The sequence below is a fragment of the Aphelocoma coerulescens genome, chromosome 10 (assembly GCF_041296385.1).
Source record: "Aphelocoma coerulescens isolate FSJ_1873_10779 chromosome 10, UR_Acoe_1.0, whole genome shotgun sequence".
NCBI lineage: Eukaryota > Metazoa > Chordata > Aves > Passeriformes > Corvidae > Aphelocoma > Aphelocoma coerulescens.
The window spans coordinates 10420906-10448179 of NC_091024.1; the positions used below are offsets into that span (position 1 = coordinate 10420906).

Below are 27274 nucleotides of genomic sequence, written 5' to 3' on the forward strand. Positions count from 1 at the left end.
ACCCGGCGGTGCTGCTGCTGCTGCGGCTCCGGCTTCCCGAGAAGTTGTTGCGGAGGGAGAGCGGCGCGGCCCGGGCCGGCACCCCCTGGCCCGCCCGGCATGACCGTCCGCCCGGAGCCCAGCGGGGCAGCGGGGCGGTGGCCGAGCCCCTGAGCGGGCGGCGAGGAGCCATGGAGCAAGTGAGTCCGGCCGGGAGCGGGACGGGGAGCGGGGGTGACCCCGGGACAGGGAGGGGGGATCCCCAGGCCGGGCGGGAGAAGCCCCTGCCGGGGCAGGGGGACCGCACCGGCCACTTCGGGGTGTTTTCGGGTGTTCGCCGGCGCTGGGACATCCCGGCCCCGCTGCGCCCGGGAGACAGCGAAGGAGACCGCGGGACGGGGGGTTCCCCATGCCCAGCAGCCCCCGGAGCGGCTCGGGCAGAGCCTCGGCAGCGCATCCCCGCATCCCTCGGGATGTTGGACCCGGCCGGGAGGGGCTGCCGGGGTCGGCCGGCGCTGGCTAAGCCGGGCTGGTTCCACGCGTGCTCGGGCCACCCCGAGTGACTCCCGCTGGGGTGTTGTCCTGCCCTGCTGGAGCCGGGCCTGGGTCAAATCGCCAGCTTGGACATGTCTACGCACCTCCAGCCTTCCCCACTTCTCTTCTGCTCCTCCTTCTGCTTGGGACGGGTTTAACTCTGAGAAGGGCAGTGGTGCTTGTTCTGCACACGTAGGTTTTCTCGTCCATGGGATCACACAGCCCAATAATCCATCCCTGTGAGGATTGATAAAAATGCCACAAATTTGTTAGCAAGTTAAACAGGTCGTTTTCTCCCCTCGTCTGGCCATGCAATTATTTCTGCTTCCTCTCCTTGGATGAGGTTTTGCTGCTCATGCACAAAGAAAGCTCCCGGTAGGATGGACTGCTGGAGGACTTTAAGCTCTGTGTGGTACATGCGATCCCTGTAGCTGTGGCTTGTCTCTCCCCCCTCACACCTCCTTATTTCATCTCCCAACATTCTGTGGCAAGAATGAAAGCTCTTTTAAAACAGCAGGGAGACAGCAAAGCAGCCCAAGTTGGTAGTGACTGAGAGTTGTTATTATCCGCTGGCATCCATGAAATTAATCCACAGCAGAGAAACTGCTTCCAGCTGGTGGCTGCTGGCCAAAGGGGCTTCACACCTATCCCAGCATTGACTGATTGTCTCACGGGCTTCCCTTCTTTAGCGACACATGCATCCTCGGGGGATTGCTCGCAGAAGGGGTGTCAGAGGCAGTTCCCCAAGTTCCACGTGGATCTGAGCAGTTTGTTTCCAGTGAGGTAGTTCTGCTCCAGCAGGCTGGGGAGAAGTGGAAATGCTAACAGCAAGGTTTGGGAGATAAGGTGAAAAGGGAGAAAAAGAGTGGAGGTGTCGGGAGGCAGGTTGTCTCCTGGGAGTTGTTCATCAGCGCCGTGGTAGAAAGGAGTGTGTGATAAGTGAGATGCTTGCTTGCAATGAAATTGATGTAACTGGCTAAGACACTTCTGTCTCTGTGTAACTTTAAAGCACCACTGTGATTCAACTCTTGGGGGTTTGTTGTGTTGGAAGACATGAAGAGTATGTGGGTTTGTGGGCCTGTAAAATACAGGGCAGGGCAGGGGAGAAAGAACTGCCTAATTCTTAAATAAAAAGCCATCCTGTCTGATTTGGGTTTTCTGCTGAGCTGCAAAATGTGAGACTAAACCAAGCTGAAGGAGTGGAACTCGTGTTTCACTTCTAATGCCACCATGATATAAAATGCAAAAATAGCTCCTATGGATTGGTTTTGGGAGCAATGCCTTTGGCATGAGCGAGCATCAGGATAACTCAGTTCTTCTTTCGTTTACACTGGCTCATTTGGCTGATGTCAGGGGGCTTCTTCTCATGGATTTACCACAGGAATGAATCCAACCCAAGAACATCCCAGGAACGATATCCTTATATTTCTTGCAGAATGCTCATATATTTTAACAGCAGCTCATGTCTTTGTGTCATGCTCCCATTTTAACTGTGGAATTGCAGGCAGAGAACACAGGATGGACACAATGCCCTGCTGCCGGTGCCCTGCCCTGGCCAACAGCGCCTTGCCAATTTGGGGCAGGGCCGGCATAAAAATAATCCACAAAAATGTCAAGCACCATCTTTGAGCCTCTTCTTGCTTTTGCAGGAACAAACTTCCCAGTTGCATCATCTGTTTTTTTATGTCCTTAAGCTGCAGGTGAGGGATTACAGCACCTGTAATCCTTGTGGGATGTGCTGGGTACATGCAAGGGGGAAGCCGGTGAGCCAGAGCCCAGAGCTCAGCATCCCTACTGAATTCTGGATCTCACCCCCTGCCATGTAGCAGGGACAAGAGGAGGCAGCTCAGGCTTAGGTGACTTCTGTGCAGTGCAAGGGGCACAGCCCTCCACTTGTGGCTGTTGTCATCTGCTGAGACCAGCACTCTCCATTTCATTGCACTTTCCATCACCTTCCCTCTCTTGGGCTGCTCAGGTGGGGCTTGGAGTCATGGATCCTCTGTGTGGATGATCCCAGGTGCCGGCACAGCAGGAAGTCTTACCTGGTATGGAGGGTGCCCCATGCATGGCTCCTTTCAGGCAGGGGTTCCAACCAGGGCTCCTGAGTGATCTGGGGAGCTCCAAGGCAACCCTTCAATGCCAAGGAGGGGAGGTACTGTCCCTGGAAGGCTGGAGAGCCAGGCCCCAAAACAGCTCTGCCCTTGCTGTGCCTTTTGCAGAGGTGCCAACATGAGCCCCAGCTCTGCTGGGGCAGGTTTTTTTTCAGAGGTAGATGTTATGTGCTGTGTCTTCACAGGGAGTACTTTTGTTTTAAAACCAAAGTCGTTTTCACTCTGCAGAAGAGAGCGTGGATAGACGTATTTACCATGTGACTTCAGCCTTTCTGCCAGGTGGGGAAAAAAACCCCGCAAAAATTTACCTGCCAAGCAAAAAAAAAAGCCTTAAAGAGTAAAAACATTGTAGCAGTTGTTGGTCTGCACTCACTTGAATAAACTCTTCATACAGCTACATCCATGCACAAGTGCTATGAGGGATGCTGAAGTCCATGCCCAATTATCTAAAAATTACATCAAAAGGGTTCTCGATCAGGAAACCAGCAGGTCTGTATTTGTGCAGGAATTGATGTTTGCTGAAGTCGCAGGTCTTAACTGAATACAACTTCCTGGCAACCTAAAAAGTCAAGTTTAAAAAAAACCACCCTACGCAGTCCCTCTCATTTCCCGGAAAACTTTTTGATGCTCAGTCATCCTGTATTGTGGCCGTTTCAGATGCAGCTCAGTACAATTGAAATAACTTCTACAAAAGGCTGCCAAGGTTGTAACAGGTTTTGGTAAAACAGCTTAAAGATCCCATGCACCCACATTTATTCTGACCTCCACTAAGGTCTGGAAGGGGCTGGGCTTTGCAAGTAGGCTCAGGTGCAGACTAGGAACCAGGAACTCAAACTATGTTTCACCTAAAAGAAAATTGGGCCGAAACCTGTTACAACCTTGGCAGCCTTTTCTTCTTAGTGGAGGTCAGAATAAATGTGGGTGCATGGGATCTTTAAGCTGTTTTTCTTCTTTTTATGGGTGCAAGCTCCCTCTTTGGAATAAGAGCCTACCCTAATGAAAGCTGCTGTCCAAGGGTATGTTCAGTGGCAGTTTGGTGCATGAAAACATATTTGTTAGCAAGGCTTTTCTCCACATTTTTGGAGCTCGTCCATACACACTTGCTCTGTCCTGGCTATGGGAGTGTCCAGCTCTGATTCTGTTCCATGCACTTGGGATTTTCTCATGTTATGAAACAAGATGTCTGAGCTCCAGCCGGTCCCGTTTGTGCAGTGAGGGCCATTTTGGTATGTTTGGGTCTCTCTTGTCACACATCCTCTTTTTGTGTGCCAGCTCTCTGCAGCTGGATTGCTGCTATTACATGTGGGGACATGGAGGAAATGGAGTCTGGGGGACAGTGGGGTCCCTGGGAGGAGGTTGGAGGATTTGGGCTTGGCCTCTCCTGACAATTTGCAAGGTTGGTGAGGTGTTTATGTAAGGGGATTTGGCTCAGCAAGGGATTCCCCTTGCCTTGCTCCAGGGAAAGAGGCTTATTGAGGGCTCCATGGGGTGTTGGGAGCAGCAGAGTGCTCCAAGTGAGGGGATACGGGGATCCTGCCTTTGCAAAGGCTCTTCCAGTGCATTGAAGAGGAGAAAAGCTCTCCTTTAATATGCTGGGAACATTTTAGTGCAGACATGATGAAGTCCTGGCCCTCATGCCATGGATTTGCCCACAGGAGTTGGTTTGGGAATGGTGACCAAGCATAGACACTTAGAAGAGAAGCTGGCAGAAGTGGCCTTGGGCTAAAATATGAGTGTTGCTGCAGATGCCAGCAGAATCCATCCTGCTGGGATTCATCAGAAAACTGGAGGAGCAAAGAGGAGAGGAGGCTGCTCTTTTTTAAGGTCCACTTGGTGTACAAGTAAGCAAGGAGTACCTCCCCAGAGAGGGAAGTAAAGCCCCTGGGAGAGCAGAGGAGCAAGGCTCGCTTGTTGCCATCCCAGCACTGTCTCCAGGGATATCTGGGATCTGTGCCCACTCTCCAGCCCAATGGGAGCTGGTTGAGTTTTCCTCTGGAAGATGCCAGCCTCCTGTTGTGATGTGGTGGGGAGGGACCACATTTGGTGGGTGCCAGAATCTTCCCTGGGCAGGCTTTTTGGTGATGGAAACTCCTTATCCCTTCTGTCCTTACAGGATACAAAGGAAGAGGTCTCAGAGAAACCAAAGTCTGCTCCAACTGCAGAGAAATATGGCTGGATTAAAAAAAGCAGCGGGGGGCTCCTGGGGCTGTGGAAGGATCGTTACATCCAGCTACGGAAAACACAGCTCATCGTCTACGAGGATGAGGTATGGTCACAGCTAACAGCCTTGAATGAGGGACAGGAGCAGGCCCCTGGGGACACATGCATATCCCTGTGTTTTTAACTCTACCCTCCAGCCCATTCCTTTCAAAAGGGCTTCTCCAGTTATCTCCAGGAAGGGTAAATGCTGTAAAAGAGACGGCAGCTGCATTTTTAAATATGCTATATAGCATAAATTTTCAGCCACTGAATATTTTGACAGAGCCATTGCCAGAATGAAAAAATGGGGGGCAGGACATCCTGTGAGAAGGTGAACGGAGTAAAGCTTTGGGCGGAAGCAGGATATGTGCTATGAGGTTTTGGCTTTTGAAGGATAAAAGTGATTGTAGCAGGCTGACTTCCCACCTGCCACTTGAGGGGATGGCAGGCAACCCTGCAGCTGTTTGGCACCCCTCAAGCAGCTCAAATTGTTGCCAGCCAGACTCTTCAGGGTTTCTTTTAGCCACTGAAGGATGCAGAGTGAGATTGTGAATGCTTTCTGTCCTCCTTAAGCACAGACAGTCTGGATTTGGCTCATCTTTTCCCTTTACTTGAGCCAATTCTGAGCGAAGGACCCCTAGGAGCCTTGTCCTGGACTTCCCTGGATAAACTGCATGCCTTAAGTTCATGACCACACTTAGAGCTGTTTCCAGACAAATGAGGAATAAGAGCCAAGCCAAATCTGTCCTGCATCTTCAGGCAAGAAGAATGAAAAGTGCAGGGCTGGTCCTGCTGAGATGCTGAGTCCTGGCTTTGTACTGAGTCAAGCCCTCGTTCCTGGGCTGGAAGCAGCTTCTGCAAGAGCAGAGTTTGCCCCAAAAGTTAGAAATTACAGTGCAAAGCACAAGCTACAACCAAGAGAGGTTTGAGAAGAGGGGTGGGTAAGTCTGAGCCCTGTGGTGGCTTGTGTGTGCAGCAGGGTGGGGGACTGTGGTCTGCACAAAGAGCACGTGCCTGTGAGGTGTCTGGCCCAAGAGGATCTGGGTCATGTGTGGGTATCAAGACGATGTAAAAGCAAAATAATGTAAAGCTTCATGTGCAATGTGTCAAGGGAAGAAGAATAGGGAAATGTTTCAGCATATTCATTGCTGCGATGGTTTCAGGAACAACAGGGCTGACAGTGAGTTCAGTTCTCTTTTTTAAAAACATACTCTTGCTTAATAAAGAAGATTTGTTATAAACAGTTTAGGTTAAAGGGTATTACCTCTTCCCTTTATGCTGAACACTCCTGCTCTTCCCAAATCCCGACGCTTCCTGGTGTCGTTTGTTCACTCTTCATATGAAATGTCAGAAAGGGTGCAAGAATAATGACAGGAGAAGTCAATGTCGGGTGATGAGCAGCTCAGAAGGCAGGAAAAGCAAGGGGGGGTGCTCTTACCCAGAGGGATGCAGCCTGGTCCTGTTGACTCTCTGTAGATCATTTCCCAGTGCCCTGGACACCTGTTGACTCCAGCTGAAGCTTCAGGAGCTTGCAGATTCAAAATCTATAAACATGACGTAGGTTTTTTTTTTAAAGGGCATGCCTTTAAAAACAAGATACATGCAGGCTCTCATTACCACAAGGGAAAAGGAGGCTTTTAAAGTAAGATTAATTTTCACAGACATTCAGAAGAAGGAAAAATCCCAATCATTTAAAGGGTTATTTTATTATCTCAACAAGGAAAATGGCATTTGTAACAACCAGGCATAATGTTTTCTGGTAGCCTGCGGATTGTGGTAACATCCTGTAATAAATTGCATCTGTAAGCTACAGTAGCTGCAAGGTCCCATTATTGTAAATAAGGGATCATGTTAATATCTATAGGCTATTAAACTGGCTTACAGTGAAGTCAAATGTCTTAGGAGAGGAAATTGCTGCAAAATTATCTGGTAGCACAATAGGATAACATGTGATTGTGCAGCCTTACTACAGGGAAACCAAAGGAAATGGCAATTTTCTGCACTCAGGGGGGGTCTTGTTGCCACAGAATTGAGGCAGTTCGTGTTTATTACGTTATTTATCTTCATTTAATGTGAGTCAGGGCAGTGTGGCTGTCTCTATCTTACAAGTGGGGAACAAAATTTTTGAGATGGGAAGGGCTGATGACTAAGGAGAGTCTGTGGTGCAGTGTGCTATGGTGGTTTCCATTTCTGGAGCTCAAGGTGCCATTCTTCCCACTGGACCTTCTCCACTTATCTGCTCTGTGTGACCCTGGAGAAGGACACAGCATTCCAGACCATCCTCAAGCTGAAACATTTACAAATGGGATTGTTCAGTGCTTGCTGAAAAAGAGAGGAGATAAAACCTCAGGCAACAGGAATAAAAGCTATCTCTCCATATGTATCCTAAATTAGACTTGGATGGGTTAAACGGGAGGGAAGTCAGCTTCCATGAGGGCAGGCAGGTTCAGAGGCTGAGCATTTAAGCTGGTCTGAGCCCATCAGATTTCCAGGAACTGAGCAGTGCCTTGGACTCAGTGTGCTTTTCTCAGTCCCTCCCATGTCCAGCCCTTCGCAGAGAGGTGCTAATGTTGCCTTTAGCAGTTGTTTCCTACGCAGGCCACCTTGTTGATGCATTTGCATGAGCCCGGCTGCACTTGTAGCTGAGGTTTAGGTGCTAAACAAGAGCAGAAGGAACAGCCAACACGAGATACAGACAAGAACATTGTACACTGTTACTGGAAAATACAGTCTGAGCAGCACACAAATACTGTATATCATCATCAGTAGCAATCTCCAGGAACGTGCTCCTGACCTGCCCTGGGAGTGTGTTCCCCAAGTTGCATGTGCTAGTCAGGCTTTGGGTTTGGTTTAAAGCATAGCCACCTCCTGAAGGCAAATGGCAAATGCCTATTGTGTTACCTGGAGCAGACGGGGTGAAAATTATCCCACACGGCTTCAGGTTTCTTTCAGCTGATGGGAAATGAAGGGGGATGGATTTCTTGTTTTCTGCTGTGCCTCCATCTACAGCACCCTGCATCTGTACCCTCACCTAAAGATGCAGTTAAGCAAGATGTTTGTATATGACATACCCAAATATCAGAAAAGGAGGCACTGATGCAAATACAGGGTGTTGGGATCCCAAGAAACTGCTGTGCTGGTCTGCACAGAACCAAGCAGGTTATTTTCTAGTGGGACTTCTTGTCTCTGCATATTCTTGCCAGAATAAAAAAAAATCTACAGAGAGCATCTGAAGACCAGGCAATCCTATGTAGAGTGACTAGACAGATCAATATCACCACTTCATGGATTAGAAAGCATCTGTCTTGAGTTTGGCTTTTTCCCTCTAAACAGTGTAGCTAGTGCTTAGAGCTGTTTTCTTGTTGTTTCACGGTTTCTTTGTAAGTGTATTATTCGACAGGGAAAAATCCTACTAGAGACCAGAGGATCCATTTGGTGTTCAGCAGTTGGGCACTTAACATCTGCATTTTTCCCTGGTAAAGTGATAGCAAGATACACCCAAAAGTGATTTATTAAAACACTTTGAGAGCCTCAAATAGAGAAACAAATTATTTCAGGTCTAGACATTTTACACTGACTGGAGGGTCTCAGCCCGAGTGTGCATCAGTGAAGAAGTTTTTGCTGGGAATTACACCTTCATATAAATAAAATTTTCAGAGAGTCTTTTTTCCCTCCTTTTTATCAACTTTTCATTAAGGAAGTTGTTTGCCAAGTATGATTCTTTGATTAAGCACATGCATTAATATGTTCAGGTGTTCAGTAACTTTATTCTTAAGGGCCAAGCCAACAGACACAGATATTTTATGCCACAGGATCTGCTCCATGAAGAGTTACTGGAATAGTTTTTTTGTATTAAATCGTGAATATAGGAGTTCTGTACCAGGATCAAGCTTGTCCAGAACATGTGTCAGGGCAGGACTCTGGAACTGACCCTTGTCTCTGCCTGGTGCTGAGTGTCCTTCAGGTCCCAGGAAGCTGAAAGGACCTGAAGACCTGCGTCAGGGTCGGGTCTTTCATTCTTTACCTTAGTGGTGCAGGACAGACATAAAGGATCTCTTTGTGACCCAGGTGGGCTCACAGAGAGGGGATGGCCGCTTGCCAAGGGTAAAACAGAGACAAAAGCCTCATTCTGGTGCTCGCTGAACTCAGATGCTTTTCCTTTGCCTCATACATGGAGTTTTTATATTTCTTTGGCTGCTGTTTTCCCTGCCTTCCCTGAAGAGGATAACTTACTTAAGAAGTTCAGGTCCCTGAGATGAAGGAGCCATAGCTTGAACAGTCAAGGTGTCCCTGGGACACCGCATCCTACACATCCCCATCCTCTCTGCCTGTGCTCCCTAGCCAAGTCACAGTCCCCAAAACCTCCCCAGGGAGAAGATGGGCAGCTGGAAGGCAAGAGGCAATCTCACAGCAAGACCACATCTCTCCACCCTGCCAAGTCCCCTCGTTCCCTAACTCAGTGCTCCACAGCCCTTGGGAAGTGGAGCACAGCTTGCACGAGATCAGAGGAAAAGTTCCTGTCCAAGAGGCAGGAAGGATGGTATGGACAAGGAGGGTGACAGGGGCTCTCCTGGGGACAGAGCTGCTCTTGAGTGGGAGAGTGGGCAGGAGGCTTGGGGCTGGTCTCTGGTCAGAGCGCTGCAAAGCTCTCTACATCCTGAGCCCAGGGAAGGAGCTGGGAGCTGCACCGGCCCGTGCGACAGGGCTGTAACGTGGGCGGTCGTCCTCAGAAGGCCAGGATGAGATCACCCATCCCCGAGGCATGTATTCCTGACCTCACCCTTCTCTGTCATTTGTTGGCCGTGGAGGGGTTATTATTTCCAACCCTGTCCTTTTGCAGTGACATTGCGATACCAGGATTGCAGCAGGAGCCTTCAAAGGGCTCGGTAGCATCAGCAGGATTTTATCAGCTGGGTTTTAGGTTTGGGCAGGATTAATCTCCTCCTCCTAGTATGCATTTTCCTAGTTCACATTCACCTACTCAGTGTTTAATGAAATAAACAGTAATGTCATTAAAATAATAAACCTAAATTAGATCCAGACATCCCTCGGTGGCTCAGGACTTGCTCTGTGTACTGGCCTCAGCTCCGCCGGGCCCCTATCCCCAGATAGGAGGGTTGAAAAAACTGAAACACAGCCTAAGTTCTGCACAACGACTTAAATGTCAAGTGGTAAAGGGAGGAAATTCCCCGCAGCCCACTTCCCTCTGAACTCTCCATTCCCTGCCTCCAGCCATGCAGCAGCTTCCTGACTGCCACATGTTTCCTCATCCCACACCCCCTTCTCCACTACAGGAATTGCTAAATACAAACTCATATGGGCACAAGGAGCTGCCTTGGGACAAGAGCCTGAGCTGGGGGTGGTAATGGCCAGCGATTTTAATTCAGGATGGTACTGAAGAGGTTCATGAGCCATGCTGACTGTAGCACTTCACTGGCAAGAACTGCTCTGAGATTCTCACTGCTCATTTGTGCTTAGCAAAAGGGAGCTTTGGTCTCTGCTGGGCTACTGAGACATGAAGAATATTATTTGCCCAGCATTACTCTGTGATTCCTATTAGGGATGGTGCTCTGCAGCTGAACTGAGCCACGCACCACGTGTGGAATTTTAGTTATGTTACTGGGAGAAATAAGCCAAGATTGCGGCCAGCAGTCATCAGTGGAGATACTCCAGAGATAAATATTTCCCACTGAGATGCTGGCCCAGACAGTTTTGCTGGCTGTACAGGGCTGTATTTCCAATCCTAAGTGTTCTGACAGCTCAGAGCGTGGCTGCAAGAGGACTGTGTCCATCACACATGGCTCCTGCTGACCTTTGTGATGTGAGGACCAGTCTGCCCCAGCTCACTGTGGCAGCAGGGCTCTCCTCTTATCCCTGCTCTCAGGCTTCCTGAGTGGGATGCTTGGACCATCGTGATGCTTGTGTCATATTCCCTGTGAAAAAGCAGGATCACATCTCCTCCTTTCACTGTCAGTTGGAGGTAGTGTCGCTTCTGGCTGCACATCCCTAGATGAGGCTAACAGCAATGGCAGAAACTGGTGTTACTGTCCACAACCTGTTATTTGCTCAGCCACTGTGGACCACTAGGCTTGTAGCTTAAAGACCAGGGTGTTTTCCTAGTGAGATGCCAGCCTGATTTGTGGGGCTTGCTGTCTGCATGCAGGTTATTTTTAAGGCAGAAGAGCTTTTAGACATGCAAAGGGAAGACATGCAGAATTTGATGGTCTATGATTGATTTCAGTGCCTTCTATTCATAATAATGTTTCATTCCCTCTCTGCAGGATGAACAGAAGTGCATAGAAACAGTGGAACTGGAGAGTTATGACAAGTGCCAGGAGCTGCGTGCACTACTAAAAAGGAAAAATCGTTTCATTTTAATCCGCTCCCCGGGTAAGAAGGTAGGATTGCCTTTCTCATCACCCTCGAGTCTGCTAACTCCAAAGTGAGTTCCAGCCAGCTGCACCCAGAGCAGATGAAAAGCTCTGAGACTGAGCTCCTTGGCAGCTGGCAGAAATGACCTGTGTCTGTGAAAGGTCTACAGTGTGTAAGAAAGAAAGCCACTGTCATGTAGACTTTCTTTTTGTCATGGGGAAAGGATCTTCCTGTGGCTTGACTTTTTCCTCTTGCTTTTTTTCCTGCCTTAGCATTTTCTTTCTTCCAGTACTCCCTAAGAAGTGAAAAATGACCATTCCCTATAGTTCCTCCATGTCCTCTGAGCACCTGTAGATGCTGCAGCTTTGCTCAAGTTCCAGTGAAATCAATAATCCCAATCCATGTTCCTGGAGTTAGAATCATTGATCTGAAAAACTCCAGTGCAAAGTTACTTGCAGCCAAATAGTTCCTAGGACAAAATATTTATTTTGCAGAATCCATGAAAGCCTACATCAGTAGCTTCCTGCACAGCATCTGGTTAGATCCAGAAGCTAAAAACCAGGCTGGCATTGCAAAGAGACTATACATCCATCTGAGCACTGGGTGTATACAAGGACATCCTGCTTTACTTCCTATCTATATTCATCATCACTACACATCTTTGGAAGTTCTCCTTAGTTCCTACTTGCATGCTATCCATTTCAGCATCTTTATGGGCTAGAACCCTTCATTATTGCTTTAGGGTATCACACTTTGCTTCTAATTTCAATATGATTTTTTTGGCCTCAGAGTTCTTACTAAATCTCCCCATGCAAATCTGAGAAGTTGTGAGGGACAAAACACATTCATTTCCATAAGAACATGAACAGGAAAAAATACCATATTGCTGCATTCCCCCATCTCCATTTTGTTTAAATAAATGGAGATTGTTTAGTCCTTGTTGTCACTGTTGCTTATTCTTTCACTCCAGTCACTTCATGTTTATTCATATAAATAAGACCCCAGCTGAGTTCAGAGCACCATTGTGCTAAACTTCATTCAAAACAACAAAACAAGGGCTGTCCTGCTCCAAAACCCTGGGCTAGTGAGCTCCTGCAGAGCACCAGAGCCCAGAGCACATTAGGAAGGAATTCTTCCCTGTGAGGATGGTGAGGCCCTGGCACAGGTTGCCCAGAGAAGCTGTGGCTGCCCCATCCCTGGAAGTGTCCAAGGCCAGGTTGGATGGGGCTTGGAATAATTTGGTGGAAGGTGTCCCTTCCCTTTGGTGGAAGGGGGGCTGGAACTAGATGTTTTTTGAGATCTCTTCCGACCCAAATAATTCTAGGATTCTGTGATTCCAAGTGCACACCTATTCCCAGGGAGGCCAGTAATACCCTGCGTGCTCAGAGATGGGCAGCACAGTAGGAACAGGTATTATCTGCAAGTATGTTACTGAGAGAATTGTGTATTAGCTGCATGTCTCTGTTCTGCTCCATGAATCAATACAGGGTGTGAGACCTGTTCCTAAACCTCTCATTTCTTGCTATGAGAAAAATATGCCCAAACTGTGCCCAAAAGGGTAACTTCATCCTTTTGGCATGCTGGCAAGTTTACAGCCACCCTGTTTTTCATGCCACTGATTCAATGGAGACCTAGATAGAGGCTACTTTTTATAAGGCTCTTTTGGTAAAAGGAAGGGCTTTTATAAATGAAAAGTTCCCTGTTTGTAGCTCCCCTCCCACCCTTCTTTTGGCTGGGAATCTGGTACGGGTGTTGACACACAACATACTTTGGCAGATGTTAGCACAGGCTTCAATTAGGAGGCCAACGTACACAACTGTCCTTCTTCTGTTTTGAAATTGCAGCTGTGGTGATATATATCAGTTAAACATTTTCCATTTGGGAGGCTTGCTGCCATCCACAGTTTAAAATCACCCTGTGAGCCAGCTTGCCAAGCCCGTCCACATCTTGCTAGGGTTTTTTTTTCACCCTCTCTCCTGAGCATAACACTGAGGAATGAGTTTGAGAGACTTAGGAACTAGGAAAGTGTTGGAGAATAGAATTATTGGGATCAATAAAAGAACTGTGCAAGCTATTGAGCTGGAGGTTTTTTGGCTTCTGTTGTTCTCACTCCCCCCGCCGGGGATCCAGGCTCCCTGTCCCGTGCGGCCTCCAATAGGAAAGCTAGGAAAGGCCATTTCTGTTTCAGTGCACAAATCTTGAGTACAGGGAGCCCAGTTTAGCTGTAGGGGAATCCCAGTTTAAATCTTGGATGGGATATTTTTGAGCAGAGATGAATCAGTGAGTTAAAATTACTCTGCAGCTGAAGTTGCACCTGAATAAATAAGTTGTCTTGCTAAACACTGGTCGTTGATGTACCCCGGGTTCTGCTTGGCCTGTGTACAAGGATGACATTTTTGTTAAGCTGTGACAATATGAGCATGTCACACGCCTGCACTGGTATGGAACTGAAAGAAAGCACTGCGCCCTGAGCTTCAATTCTTCAGTGAAGGAAGCTGACAGTGTGCAAAAGTCCTGTTCTGCTTAGAAATCTCAAATGCTTCATTCCATCCACAGCAATTAAATGAAGACTTTTGGATGCAGAGAGCTGGGCTTCTAAGAAAGGGCAGCAGCCTTGGCCCAGAGACTTTAAAATGTACTACTCACAATGCAAAAAAGCAGTGTAAATGATGCTTGGTGTAGACTCTGGAAATTACCGAGGTTGGCGCAAGTCTGGTGTTCAGTGGATCTGAAAACCTTCAGCTGCAGGGAAATATTAATATTGGGAAGAGGGTCGTAGTAAGGAAAAGAGTCCACCAGCAAGTCCTGCAGCTCCCCATGCATCCTTGCACCTGTAGTCAGGGATGGAAACTTCCATTGCTTATTTTACCCTTCATCAATTTTTGAGGTACCTGGAACTGCTTTCACCAGGGGCCCAGCCTGAAGCTGCAGTAGAATGCAGTGAGGCTTGGGGGAGTCTGCTCCTGGGGTCTGCCAGTCTGTCAGACATGCTGCCTTATTCCCAGGGATTGTGTAGGTCTTGGTTCAGCGACAGAAAACCACCAGAATCCTCTGACAATCATCTCATAGAAACATGGAATGGTTTGGGTTGGAAGGGACCTTGAAGATCATCTAGTTCCAACCTCTCTGTCATAGGCAGGGAGTCCCTTGTCTTCTCCTTTCCCCTTCATGATCTAGCCTAACAAAGTCATATAGAAGAAGGCAAGAAATGACCTCCCATCTGGCAGATAGACTCTGCTGCACTCATGGTAGTTTAAGATGCTACTGACCCGGCTCTGCTCCAGCTTCTGCTGGAGGTGACCACCCCATACCAAAGGTCAGCAGAAGGGAACACATCCCCCCAGCAGTTCACATGCGATTCACAGTCCAGTTTAGCCCAGCCCCACAGAACTGAAGCCAACACCAGGCTTTGCACTGATACAGGTGAGGACTAAGCACAGGTTTGTGTCATCCACCTCTGCAGCAGATCTGCAGAATTGCTTAGCAAAGAAGAAGTGTTGGTAACAGTCTCAAACTGCAGCTACACAGTTCTCCAGAGCATGTCTGTTAAATCATTTAGTGCAGGTACAACAGACTGACCCCAGGAATACTTCTCTTTCCTGGAAAGCAGGCTCGGCATTACCATCAGACTGTCACTGCTTGAGGAGACTGATGTCTTGGGGAAGACAAGGAGCAATCGGGGAGCCAGTGCCCGCTGCTGTCATGGACAGGGATCCGTGTGGGAGCTCTTGTTGCATGACGTCTCGGCAGTGATTCAGTAGGAGCCGACCGGCTGTGCTGTGCTCTGAGTAACTGTCAGTAAATTCCGTAGCCTGCATTCATGGCTTACAATGGTCACTAGGTTTGGCCATGACAGCTTTTCCTGGCACACCAGCCTGTTGTTTATGGCATGACTCAGTCTCAGCTGGCTTAGCAAGAAGGAGTGCAAATGTGTTACCCTGCCTGCTGCCCTCTCACATTGGTGTCACTGACTCTCTGCCTTAAATTTCTGCTGGAGAACAGACCCTGCTTAATGTTTTGTAGGAAATATCCATCTTTAGATGCATCTGCTGGTGTTTGTAAATACTCAAATGAGTAAAAATACAGACAAGAGAAATTCATTTGTTCCTTGTTTGTTGAGAGGCTGGGAGTCTCAGAGTAGTGTGCAGAGTCCCAGTCACAGGCAGGACTGAGACAGGCAGCTCCTTCCTGCCTCTCCTCTGCAGCTTCCTGCTTTACAGAGAGCTCCCATCCTGGTTTGGGTTAGCTTCCTCTCCCCAGTGCCTTGGCCGAGCCACAGATGGATGCAGACAGACCAGGGACTGCAGGGCAGCAAAGAGGCTGTGGCTGGCAGCAGCCAGAGCATGAGCCTCAGAGCCCCAGCAGCCTGACTCTGCCTTGTGTCTGTGAGTGTTTTATAAAAAGGAGAAAAAAAATTTCTAAGATACCTGGGCACTGGGAGGAACCTGGCCCTCTGTGTCACAGCCTCAGGGAGCTGTGCAAGCAGGGAGCCAGGCTGCAACAATATGAGGCTGGCGCTGCCCACACTGCCCCATTGGCAGGGAGCTGGGTCCCACTGTGCTGCTCATCCTCCCTCACCTGGCTCCCTTCTGCTGCCACCTTCCCTGAGTCCCTTTCTCTCACCATCCATTGGATCTGCATTTGATGGCAAAGGGTTGCATGCCAGAGAGACATCTCAGCTTCTCATTAACGAGGAACCACCCACCCGAGGTTCACTCTGCTCTGCCACAGAGTTGCTGACACCAGTGCTTAGTCACAGTCTGGGAGGCTTTATTTGGAATGAGGCACAGAAAGTGGCACTGGAAGAGGAAGCTTGAAGTGAGGCAGGAATCCTTCCCGTGAACAACGTGTTCGGAGATTTCTAAACCCTGGTGCAGGCTGCCAGGTCTTTGCCAGGCAGTGCAGCAGCTCAGCTGCTCACAAGTAGAGCTTTCTTATAAGCTTTTATAATCACAAAGCTTTAGGGCAAAATCGTTTCCAAACAAAAAAAGTTTTGAAGCACACACAAAACCAGGCCAGCTTGGACTAAAACAAAATCTGGCTGTCACTCTGTTTTGGAGCCTTGCCTTCCCTTAGGTTCCCTGGTTAGAGTGGCCCTTCTGCATCCCAGACAAAGGGCTCTTTCTCCAGAGGGCTGTGGGTCAGGCCCTAACCTCCCCTCTGAGCTCTCAGGAAGGCATGTGGTCCTGTCACCTTTCCTGCAAACTGATCAAATAAAGACTCTTTCCCCAAATTACTCCCTAACTCCCTGCTTGCCATGCTGGTTGTGAGTGTCTGGCACTTGGCAGCTGTGATGTAAATCCATGGCATTGACATGAGAAATAAATACAGAAAGGAAGAACAGTTGGTTTCTAACAGCAAGAGTGTGTGTAAGGAGATCAGGCTTTAGTTCTGCAGAATTTCTGATGGTCCCTTCAGAAGCTGCTGAGACCCAGAACAGTTGCTGCTTTGTTGTGCCACGAACAGGGAGCTGCTAAGAGCACTTGACTGTCAGTCACCATTCGCTTTGTCCCCCTCATTTAATATAGTCCCTGTTTTATATAGGCACTGCTGTGATTTTGGAATGTGGGGCCTCATTTACAGAAAGGCTGAGGCTACAACTGCTCTTGAAAACACTGGGAAGGTGCAGAGTACCTATAGAATGTTAAATACCTGCAAAAAAAATTTCCAAGCAAAGCTCCAAGGCTGTGTTTTGAACAAGCCTCTCTGTAGCTCACTTCCCCACCTGTAGGAGGTGGATAATTTCAGCTGCTCTGAAAAGAAACTTGTGAAGCCCCCCAGATGTTGCAGTGGTAAATAGGAAAGAAAAAAGACTGACAGGGGAATCTGTAATTCTGTTTTCAGGGCAGGGCTGAAGCACAGTGAAATCAGTAAGACATATTGACATAAAACACATGATAGAATAACTTAGTAAGAAGTGCCAGCCTGTTGTTAGGGATGGTGCTAGGAGGAACACACACAGCAGGCTGACATCCCTACAGCCTGTAAGTACGAGGAGTGTCTAACTTTTAAGTGCTTGATTTTGCAATGTTGCTGATGTCCTTTAGCACAGGAGTATTCCTGTGTGCCTGTGCAGTGTGGATTAGGACACCACATAGAGCTGTTTGGATCCCATCTGGTCTGCCATGGAGCCACCTGTAAAGTGAAGATTATATTTCTCTCATCTGAAGTGTACTCTGGGGCAAAGCTGGTGAGGTACTCAGAGAAAACAGCAGTGAAGTAAATGACACCCTGCCTATTGTCCCTGCTGTGGGCAAGAAGAGATTAGAAACACTGAACAAAGCCATGGGGCTGTCCTGGAGGAAGGGAAGAACTGGCTGGCTGGAGGACAGGCCATACAATCATCAACCCCTCCTCCCTCCTTATTAGTGACCCGTACTTCTTTCCAGTTCCTTCTTACATGGCCAGCTCTTCCCTTCTTGGGGCAGCTCTTCAGACGCCAGAGTGTGCCTGTCTGTAGCATTCACTGATGGATTTCATCTGCAAACAGAAAAAGATATGGTGGATTTTTGCACTTAGATTGCTCTTATGCCTCATCATTCCCTTGCCCAGCTGGGTCAGGGTTAGTGCAGCCAACGTCAGTGCCCCACATACCTGTATCAGTTCTGTTCTGCAGAGCCACAGGAACAGGGAAGCAGGCAAAGCCCACTGCATGCAGCCTTCCCGTTCCTTGTATTCTGGGGGAAGTGGGACATAAAGTAGTTTACTCCATCTGAACCAGCCAGTATAACTTGGACTTTCAGTCTGACTCTATGCAGTGTGACCATTTGCTGTACAACTCACTGATGCTCCAAGAACTAATCCAAGTGTTTTGCAGCAGGAAGAAACTTACTTTTTTACTACTTTAGTAGTTACCAAAATAAAACTACAGCAACAAGCTGTCCAGCATAACAAAATCCTGTTCATGGGAGCTATGCCAAAGCACAAAGGAATCTGTAGTTTAAACACAGGCTAGAACTGGATGTTATATAGAAACTGAAGTGATTCAGAGGTACCTCTGGTCTTGACAAGGAATGCTCAGGCAAAAATTGTTTCTCTGCTCTTGCAGGTTCATGATATCAAATTTCAAGCTCCAACTTTGGAAGAAAAGGAATCGTGGATAAAAGCTCTTAATGAAGGGATCAATAGAGGCAAAAACAAAGTATTTGATGAGGTAAGAGAATCAGTTTTCAAACTCCTGTGTTTCTGTGTCTTCTCATCCATGGCTCCTTTAGCTAAAAGAAGAACTTGCCTGAACCCCTGTTCTCCCCATCCTTTCTGCATGCCAGCCATGGTCCAAGGAAAGAGAAGGATGGTGTGCAAGGTAGGGCAGGTTCCTTCCCTTCAGAGCTTGGGATCAGAGGATTTCTGGGAGTTCCCCTCTCCCAGTGGAAATGGCCAGTGCAGAGAAGCAGCTGCAGCGCTGAATTATGTAGAGCTGGGATGCAGCTTGGAGAGACTCATCCTCCCCATGCTGCCATGATCCTCAGCACCAAGCAGTGTGGAAATGGAGGTATTTGGTTAGGATATAGCCCAGTCTTCAGGACTGGAAAAGTCTGAAGTGACTCAGTCCACCAGCCATTCCGCCTGCAGTCTGGAGAGAAGTCTGGTGGAAAGTTACTCCATGGCCTTGGCCAAACCTGCCTGCCTCTCAGCTAGCCCCAGCACACCTGCACTTTCAAATTCTCCTCCCATCCTGCTGCACAGAGGGGAGGATGAAAATTGCACAACCTAGAGCCTGTTTAACCTTGCCCTGCTCCCTCTTAGTTTGTAAATTGGCCCTGAGCTAAACCAAAGGAGCAGCATCTCTTCTGCAGTTCTTTCAGTAACTGAAAGGAAGTGAACAAAACCACTGCCATGGGAATGACACAAGAAAAAATGAGCAGGGTAAGGAGGGACAAAGCAATCAGCAAGATCTGTTTAGCAAAGGAAACCAAAGCAATGAGTAAAAGTTTTGAGAAAAGGACTAACTGGTGTAGATACAGTGCTAGAGATGTAAACTCTGAGAGGTTGGGCTTTGCTTTTATTCAGCAGAGGGCAAAAGCATATGGGTACAGTGGGCAGTGAACTCTGCACACCCTTCATCAGCACAGCAAGCTGAGATCTCAGATTACCTCCCTGCCCTGTGATGTGGGGTTATCCTCCTTACAGAGGGAGCCAGGCTCTAATACTCATTCATTCCAGTAAGGATCAAACCTCAGATTTAAAGTGTTTCCACACAGGCCAGGCACAGGCTAATGGTCAAGCCCTCAGCTGGCTTGGATTATCTGTTCTCCCCTGAAGGAGCTGTAAAACCACTTTTGCCATACCAGCCATTTTAAATCCCTATTTCACCCTCACCAGCTTTCCTATTGTACAAACTTGTCGTACTAAGGACACACAGATGTTTTCAGTGTCCCTGGTCACTGATGCTGCCTCTCAATGTGGAGCAGACTCTAGCCCTTGGCCATCACAGTGTGGGTGGGTGGTCACAGAGCCAGCACAGAGAAGTATCTGTCAAGGCACTGGGACCTCCCTCCTTATGAATGTGAGGCAGTGGATTTCTCCTCTGATTCCAGGAAATAAATTTGTTAATTCAGCTGGAGTTGCAATTAATCCAGGTCACTGCTCACACCTTCTCCTCAGCATCCTGCAGTCATTAGAGCTGTGGAAGGGAAGGGCTGTAACAAAGTGCTGCTGATACAGTTCACAGTCAGGTCACAGTTATTAATGAGCTTTCACCTCTAAGATGGAAACAGCAGTTTTGGTGCTGTGTTCTGCCACATGCAGGAGCTGGTCCAAGCACAGGGTGCAGTGAGGACAAAGCTCCTTGTGTCCTTTGTTCCCTGCCCCTTAGGTGGAGAGAAGTTGCAAACCTCTGAAACCTTAAATATCCATCACATATGTGCAGGGCTTTGCAGGCAGGCTGTAGCTGAGTTCTGAGGTAAAGACTAGTGGTGAAATATTCTCCAATGAAATGCTGAAATTTCATGTATGACAGTGACAACTTTATAGACATATCTTGAGAAATTAATGACCCTCTTCCTTTTTTGTTTCCCTCCTCTTCCCCCTGTTAAAGGTAAAAGTAGATGAGAGCCTTTCCTTAGACCACGTAACTCGGGACAGGGTGAAAGTGTCCCATGGACGCCGGCCACCCACAAGAAGTCACCTAAAGGAGGTAAGTGCACCCTGTTGGAGTGAGCCAACCCACCAGCTGGGATCACTGCTGGTCCTTCCACTCAGGTACCAAACCCCAGGAAAAACCTCAGGTATGGACAGCCCAGAGAAAGCTGATGAGGAAAACAACTTCCTCCAGGAAAGACTGTGCCAGCACCTCTCTAACGAAGCTCCAGGTTCCCATAGATCTCTATCTGCTGCAACATGTTACCATATATTTAGCTTTTCATAACTCATAAGCTGCTTCACCATCTAGTAAGAACCATTAGAGTTTCATTTTCATCAGAAGAAACCGAAGCTCCTATACTTATTTTCAAAGATGTGATAATGTTGTAGCCACAGTAGTCTAAAGGTAGAAGAACTGCATGGTCCACAGGAAGATCTGTATTTTTATTAAGCTAACCAGAGAAAGCAGACGAATTTTCAAGCTTACAAGCCCTTCCCTAGGTCTGAAAGAGAATACATTATTCTCCCAGGCAGCTTTATAGACTAACCTGTCTACTTTTAACTGATTTTCTGGGTCTGTCACTTAAAAAAAAAAAGAAAAAAACACAAAATAAACCTGCATTTCATTTTCAGGAGAGAGGTTCTTACTAATGTTTGATTTGTGTGATTTATGAAAAAGTTTCTACAGACAGATTGATATTTTAGCAGAGCATTAATCTCAAGCAAGGAAGGATTTTAAATCAAACCTTCTTTCTTCAGACTTCCAAGACTCTGACTTATGTGCCTGCACAACACTCAGATGACCCTTGTGCAGAAAATGAGATGCCTTGAGACTTTTTACTTTGCATAGAAATGGAGGGAGAGCATCTGTCCCAGAGAAATGCATGAGAATGAATCATAGATTCCCATCCTCCAGAAAACCGCAGAAGAAAACATGACAAAAGTCACAGCAACAATGGAGTGTGGGTTCTGTTGCCTAATATGGGTTCAGTAAGGTAGCAGGTTTTAGTCCCTAGGCACTACAAACATCTCTCTTCCCTGCTCAGATCACTATTTTCATGAGATAACCTCTGAAGTTAATACCTGTAAGACTTCTCACCCTTAGCCAAAATCAGGGGAAACTCGCTTACAAATTTAGAAGCAGAAATGAGGGGATAGAGCCTGCAGGAAGATGTGTATCATGGCTGCTGGCTGCAGGTTCATGAAGGAAATGGCATGAACATTGATTTTCAGTGTTCAGGAGATGGATCAGGGCCAAGCTGCCAGGATGCAGCTTGCCTCCATCTCTCTCATGGGCTGGAAAGGCAGAGAGGCTTTAACTAAATTCTGCTCTGCAGGAGCCTGGCCCTGGCTGCAGCTATGCCTTTGTGTGGTTTTGGGTTCCCTCACACAGGAACTGTCACCGTGGTTCTCCCTGTGGGGCACTGAGCTTACATGCTGCAATGTCTTTGCTAAGTCCGTCCTTTTTAGGAAAACCTCCCTACTAGTGAGATTTGCACACAACCTGTGGTCTGAAGGAGGTTTAACCAGCTGAGGCTTGGCCCTCGTAAGGCAGGGATGACATCAGGTTGGAGGATGCAAGCAGAAGGCAACAGGATTACAATCCCTGGCTAAGCAATCCAGAGATCAACTTGGTTTATGACAAGCGCAAAAGCAGAAAAGTGAGCCTTTGGGGAGGCACATTGTCAATGAAGGGGGCAGAGGGATCCCACTACCACAAGACAAAGAATAAAAAGGCAGAGCTTAACACTAGCGCCCACAGGAAAACCAAGAAATTAGGTAACTGGGGAACAGGCTTTAAGACATTCTTCTCAAAGGAAGTAGTAAAATAAGTTCTGTGCTTTTCTTAGAATCAAGGGCTAGTTTGGGTTGGAAGAGACCTTACAAATCATCTGCCAGGGCAGAGAAACTTTCACTAGACCAGGTTACTCAGAGCCCCTTCCAGCCTAGCCTTGAACACTCCAGGGATGGGGAGTCCACAGCCTCTCTGGGCAACCTGTGCCAGGGCCTCACCACCCCTATAGTGAAGAATTTCTTCCGAATATCTAACCTAAACCTGCCCTCTTTCATCTTAAGGCCACTCCCCCTTGTCCTATCACTCCATGTCCTTGTGAAAAGTCCCTCTCCAGCTCTCTTGGAAGCCCCCTTTAGGCACTGGAAGGGGCTCTTAAGGTCTCCCTGAAGCCTTTTCTTCTCCAGGCTGAACAGCCCCAACTCCCTCAGCTTGAAGCAGCAACCCCTTGCTTGCCATGCTGGTTGTGAGGGTTTTGCACTTTAACTTGAAGTTAAAGGATGAAACACGGGATCAATGATGGGATAGATATTGAAAACTTTCTTTCTTGTTTTTCAGGCTGCCAAGTGTACATCAGATGGTATCCTGCGACTAGATCTGGATATAGTAGACAATGGACCACCAACCTTTGATTCCACTGTCAGTGAAAGCGACAATGAACCACCTCAAAAAGAAACTCCAAAGCCACCTATGCCACCTACAAAACCTACTGGCACAAAAGAAAACCAAGAGGCAGAGAACAATATTCCTGACCAGGAACATAAAAAACCTCTGTCTCCTCCGTTGCCTCCAGATAAGAAGCTTAAGGAAGGCATCACATCAAAGGATGGTATAAATGCCAAGGAAGAGGACTCTGTCAGTCCAGAGGAGAATGTGGAAGAATCCCAAGCACCAAGTGAGGAGAACAAGGAGAACCTCACTGAGGTCAGCAACAGGGTTATAGCAAAAGCTCCAATTCCACTTCCTAAGGGTGTGCCAGACAAGCTGAAAGTAGCTTGGGACCAACCGACCATTGAACCTAAAGAGACAGAAGACTTGGAGTCATCAGGAGATGATGGCAAAGACAACCTGGCTGAGATTGCTGCTGCAGATGTTACAAAGCCTCCTGTTCCTCCTAAGGTTTTGTCAGAGAAAATGCTTGCCACAGTGAACTCCAGCCATGGTGACCTGGAAGCTGGGGGCTCGGAAGAGCAGGAGTCTGGCAGCTCCAAGCCCCCGGTGAACGGGATCACAGCCAGCGAGGTAGCAGAGTTCACATCCCCAACAGCTGAAACAGAAGAAGGAAATGGGAGGACCGCAGCCGAGAAGGAACAGCAAACTTCAGCAGAAGAGACAGAGACTTCCTTAGCTACAGAAACAGACCATGAGAGTGTAAAAGCAACTGTTGAGAAGAAAGATTCTACAGAAAACACTTCAGGTCTCAAACTTCGCTGTTCTTCTCTGGGAGACTTACTCTCTGATTCAAAAAATAAACAGAGAGCACTTCCAGGCCAGGGTTTCCCAAAAGATTCCCATCAGTGCTTAGCTAAAATGGAGGAGAAAGTTGCTAATGAAAGGGAAAAAGCAGAAAAGCTTCTGCAGAAGGTTTTACGGGAAGGGTTGGCACAGGCCCAGGGGGGTAATGGACCCCCAGTGATGGCAGAGACATTGCTCAATGAGGCAGTTGAACAGCTTCGGCAAGCTACACAGGTTTTGCAAGAAATTAAAGGTCTTGGAGAACTGAAAAGAGAAGGAACACAGAAACAGAAAGAAAAGCAAAAGGATCTAGTGACTCTTTATAGGAGAAGTGCTCCCTGACACACTCTGCAGAGACTTCTTTCCCAAAATCAAAGCTAAACATTTGCATTTATGATTTGTACCATTGCGAGGCCAGTGTTTAAAGGTGGTGTTTTGCTGTGCACACACCATGTTTGTGGGACAGAATTGAGCTTTCAGTTATAGGATCTTTCTTTCTTCATGTTGTACATACCAGTCTGGTTCTAATCCTCTTAGCACAGCAGAAGGTTACAGGACAGTGAACAGTTTCAAAAATGTGAATGCTCTTTAAGGATTCTGTCCAAAGTCCTTTCAATGGATCAGGCCTTAAAAATTAGTGGTAATCAGACAAAGCCAGATTTTTTGAAAGGAGCAGAATGGCTATTCTAGCAAAAGCCCATCTCTCTGTATTTACAGACAAGCAAATCCCAGATTACACTGGCACCTATCTGGTTTTCCCAGTTAAATCATTTGAGGATAAATGTAGACAGTGTTAGTTCACTTGCTGGCACAGTTTCCCAGACCACCTGGCCCAGTGACATCTAGGAATGTAAAGATAAATGGTTTAATCTTCTCCAAAAATACTCATCAAACCACATCCACAGTTAAAAAGTGACCTCACACAGAGGCAAACCAAACTGGCCAATTCCTGACTCCAAGTAGTGTCCCTGATGTGGAGCAGCTGTATGAAGGCACTTTGAGGCTGCCTCTGCAGCGCTTTAGGTGTGCTAAGCACTGTGTGAATGAGCACAAGTCTCAAAGCACCATTGCCAGGCAAGTATTGATCATTCCTCTTTCCTTAATATGGAAATTGAGATTACACTTGGCCTGTGAAGGTGTTTTCTACTAGGACAACACATTTATTATTGAGGACCATACCTATCTGGTAACTGAATCCCCTCGGTGTTGTTAGGAACCAGTAGTCAGGCATTTGGAGGACATGTGTCCAGGAGATCCCCTGGAGCTTCCTAGGAGAGCTGTCACTAAGAAGCTTTGGGGATGTGTGTTCCCTTAATGTTGTCTCAGGATGTAACTGACAGGAGCATGCACATCAGGCAGTGAGTCTGGACAAGATCCCCCTTCCCGCTAAACACGTCTCTACCTGCTGTGTCCTGGTCAGCCTGAGAGCCATGGTTTGGCCTAGATCTCTCTATTGAGAGATTGACACACATGGAGGGAAAGGCGTTTTTGCACAGAAAACTTTGGGGCTGGTCCCAATGGCTTAAGTATATGAAAAATGCATTGCTACAGAAGGGTGTGAGAAAGGCATTGCAGAAGGCTTCAGGGCAATTCCCACAGCTTCCCTGTCCACCTGCTAGGAGCAACCACAGTTCCTGTGGTCTTTAGTGATTACAGCAGTGGCAAAATCATATCTTTGCACTGCTGCTGCATAGCCCCATACCCGAGCCCTGTTCTCTATAGTTGCTTTGAGGAGAATTGTGTGACAGCCCAGAGGTCTTCTCCTTTGCTTGAGCCAAACTCTGGAAACATGGAAAATGGCAATCTCCCCAGTCTGGTTTTAAGGAGTGACACGCTACCTAAACTCTTTTATCTCATTTGCCAGCACTTTGTTCTTAGCTCATCCATTTCTTTTTCTTCTAATTTCCCAGGTCCCACAAGTCTACAGGGGGCTGCAAACACCACCCACAGCAGCAGTAAAGTTTCATCTAAGCCTCCTCTTAGGCTAGGCATAGGTACTTCAGGTCTGAGCACAGAAAGGTTGGCTTTGGGCTTCCAAATACCTTGGTTTTCACCACTTGGAGCCAGCAAGACATAACTGATGCTTCTGCCTCTTTTGATTAAACTAGCCTTGGTTTTGGTAGCGAGTCCTCCTCTCAAGACAGCCATAGATGTTGTATGAGTTCACTTGTTATTATTCTGTCATGTGGAAAGTTCTACGTAGTCAAACACTCAGGGCTCAGGTGCCAAAAAGCTTTGCTTTGAGACAAGAAGTTTCCAGTGTCCTAAGCCCACCCCGAGGCACACAGCCTGGAGCAAACTCTGGATCTGTGCCATTTGCTGCTGTAGGTTCAGTGTGAACTATGGGTCATATTCACCTTTCCAGACACACTTAGGACAAGGGCTAAGAACACAGACAATATTCAGTGCCTATCTGCTATCTAAATGATTTTTCTGCATGTGCACTTTTGTTTACCGAACACTGTGTGGTATGAATGTGAGCTGTCAGAACGTGGTGTGCACTGGAAGTCAAGGGACATCAGCGCCAGAGAGCAGGCAGGCTTTTGCAAGATGCAGTTCTATAACAAGAGATAGATGGGGGAAAACCCAGTTCACACTAAAAGGAATATACACAAACCAGGGCAAACTCTGCACACAGGTTCATATCCCAAAGCTGAAGCCAATCCTAAACTTCAAGACAGGCAAATCAAAGCCTGGAACTTAAATCCAGGAGAATGACAACAGCTTATGGGGTAGCTCAGTACCCTAATTTATATACAAATGTTTTCTTTTGCTCTCCCCAGTGTTTTCTTGTGGCGGTGTGTTCTGTGGATATTCGTCTGGCACAGTGCTGGTGAAAATACCCAGACATCCCTCTCTGTTACACCCAAACCTGGAGGATGTGCTTATATTTACTGTATATTTTTATATTATACTCAATATTCAGTGAATAAATGTCTGACATTTTACCGAATACCCATCAGTAGGAATCCTAACAGATAAATACCCTCTACCTGTTAGGATATGGGCAAATTAAATCATTTTACAAGCTACAGCTAATTACTGTATATGCTGTACTAACAGATCTTACTAGATTTGTATTATGTCTTGTAAATAGGTATAACTTAAGTGGAATCTCTGCATCACCCAGTAACTTTACTGCTGCAAATGCTATGTTAGACTTGGTTTTAACTGTTTTTTCTAATAGGTTTAGCAGGTTCATCCTAAAACATCCAGCCTTCTATGGCAACTCCCATCTTCAGCGTACACCCTGCCACCATGCACTTTTTTTTTCAATATTCTTTAAACATGCATTTAAACTTGCATCTAATTCCTGGCTGCACTAAGTCTGGGGGAGTTTGTGCCTGAAAACCCTCTGGGCTCGGAGTGCTGGAGTGTGAGTCTGTGTTTTGGGCTGTGCCACCAGTTTACATGTCTGTGACAGGAAGGAAGTGAGTTTGCAAGCGAGCAAGTGTGGATGACGATCTGAAAGCAGCTGCTGCGGCCCATGGAAAGGCAGCACTTTGTCTCCTGCTTGTAAAGAGCTTTGAAATTTGGCAATAAAACCTCCTTTTAAAAATCTGCTGTTTCAGAGTCATTTGTCCTAAAGTGGAGCAAGGAAGCGCCACCAGAAGCAGCACGTTAAGGCTTTGCTCTTAAGAAGGGAACGCTGCACAGGCTGTGGTCAGGCTGGGGTGAGCTTGGTGCTGTGCTAACCACAAGACAGGAGGAAGGAGAAGCACTGGGGGCTGGTGCTGGCACAGAGCTGGAG

At 47.4% G+C, this 27274-nt stretch overlaps 1 protein-coding gene across 1 annotated transcript; it reads left to right on the forward strand.

Moving 5' to 3' along the window:
• Positions 1–27075, forward strand: PLEKHO2 (pleckstrin homology domain containing O2). Its single transcript, XM_069025857.1, has 6 exons — positions 1–179; positions 4738–4890; positions 11105–11221; positions 18244–18348; positions 20233–20331; positions 22627–27075. The coding sequence occupies exons 1-6, from the start codon at positions 171–173 to the stop codon at positions 23863–23865; spliced, it is 1722 nt and encodes a 573-aa protein (XP_068881958.1). The 5' UTR covers positions 1–170; the 3' UTR covers positions 23866–27075.
• Positions 27076–27274: the final 199 nt, after the last annotated feature.

What these genes read in the sequence shown, in the direction of transcription:
- PLEKHO2 (XM_069025857.1), top strand. An exon ending in AAAACAAAGTATTTGATGAG is followed by an intron (nt 18,349 to 20,232) that starts GTAAGAGAATCA and finishes CCCCTGTTAAAG; the next exon opens with GTAAAAGTAGATGAGAGCCT. An exon ending in CAAGAAGTCACCTAAAGGAG is followed by an intron (nt 20,332 to 22,626) that starts GTAAGTGCACCC and finishes CTTGTTTTTCAG; the next exon opens with GCTGCCAAGTGTACATCAGA.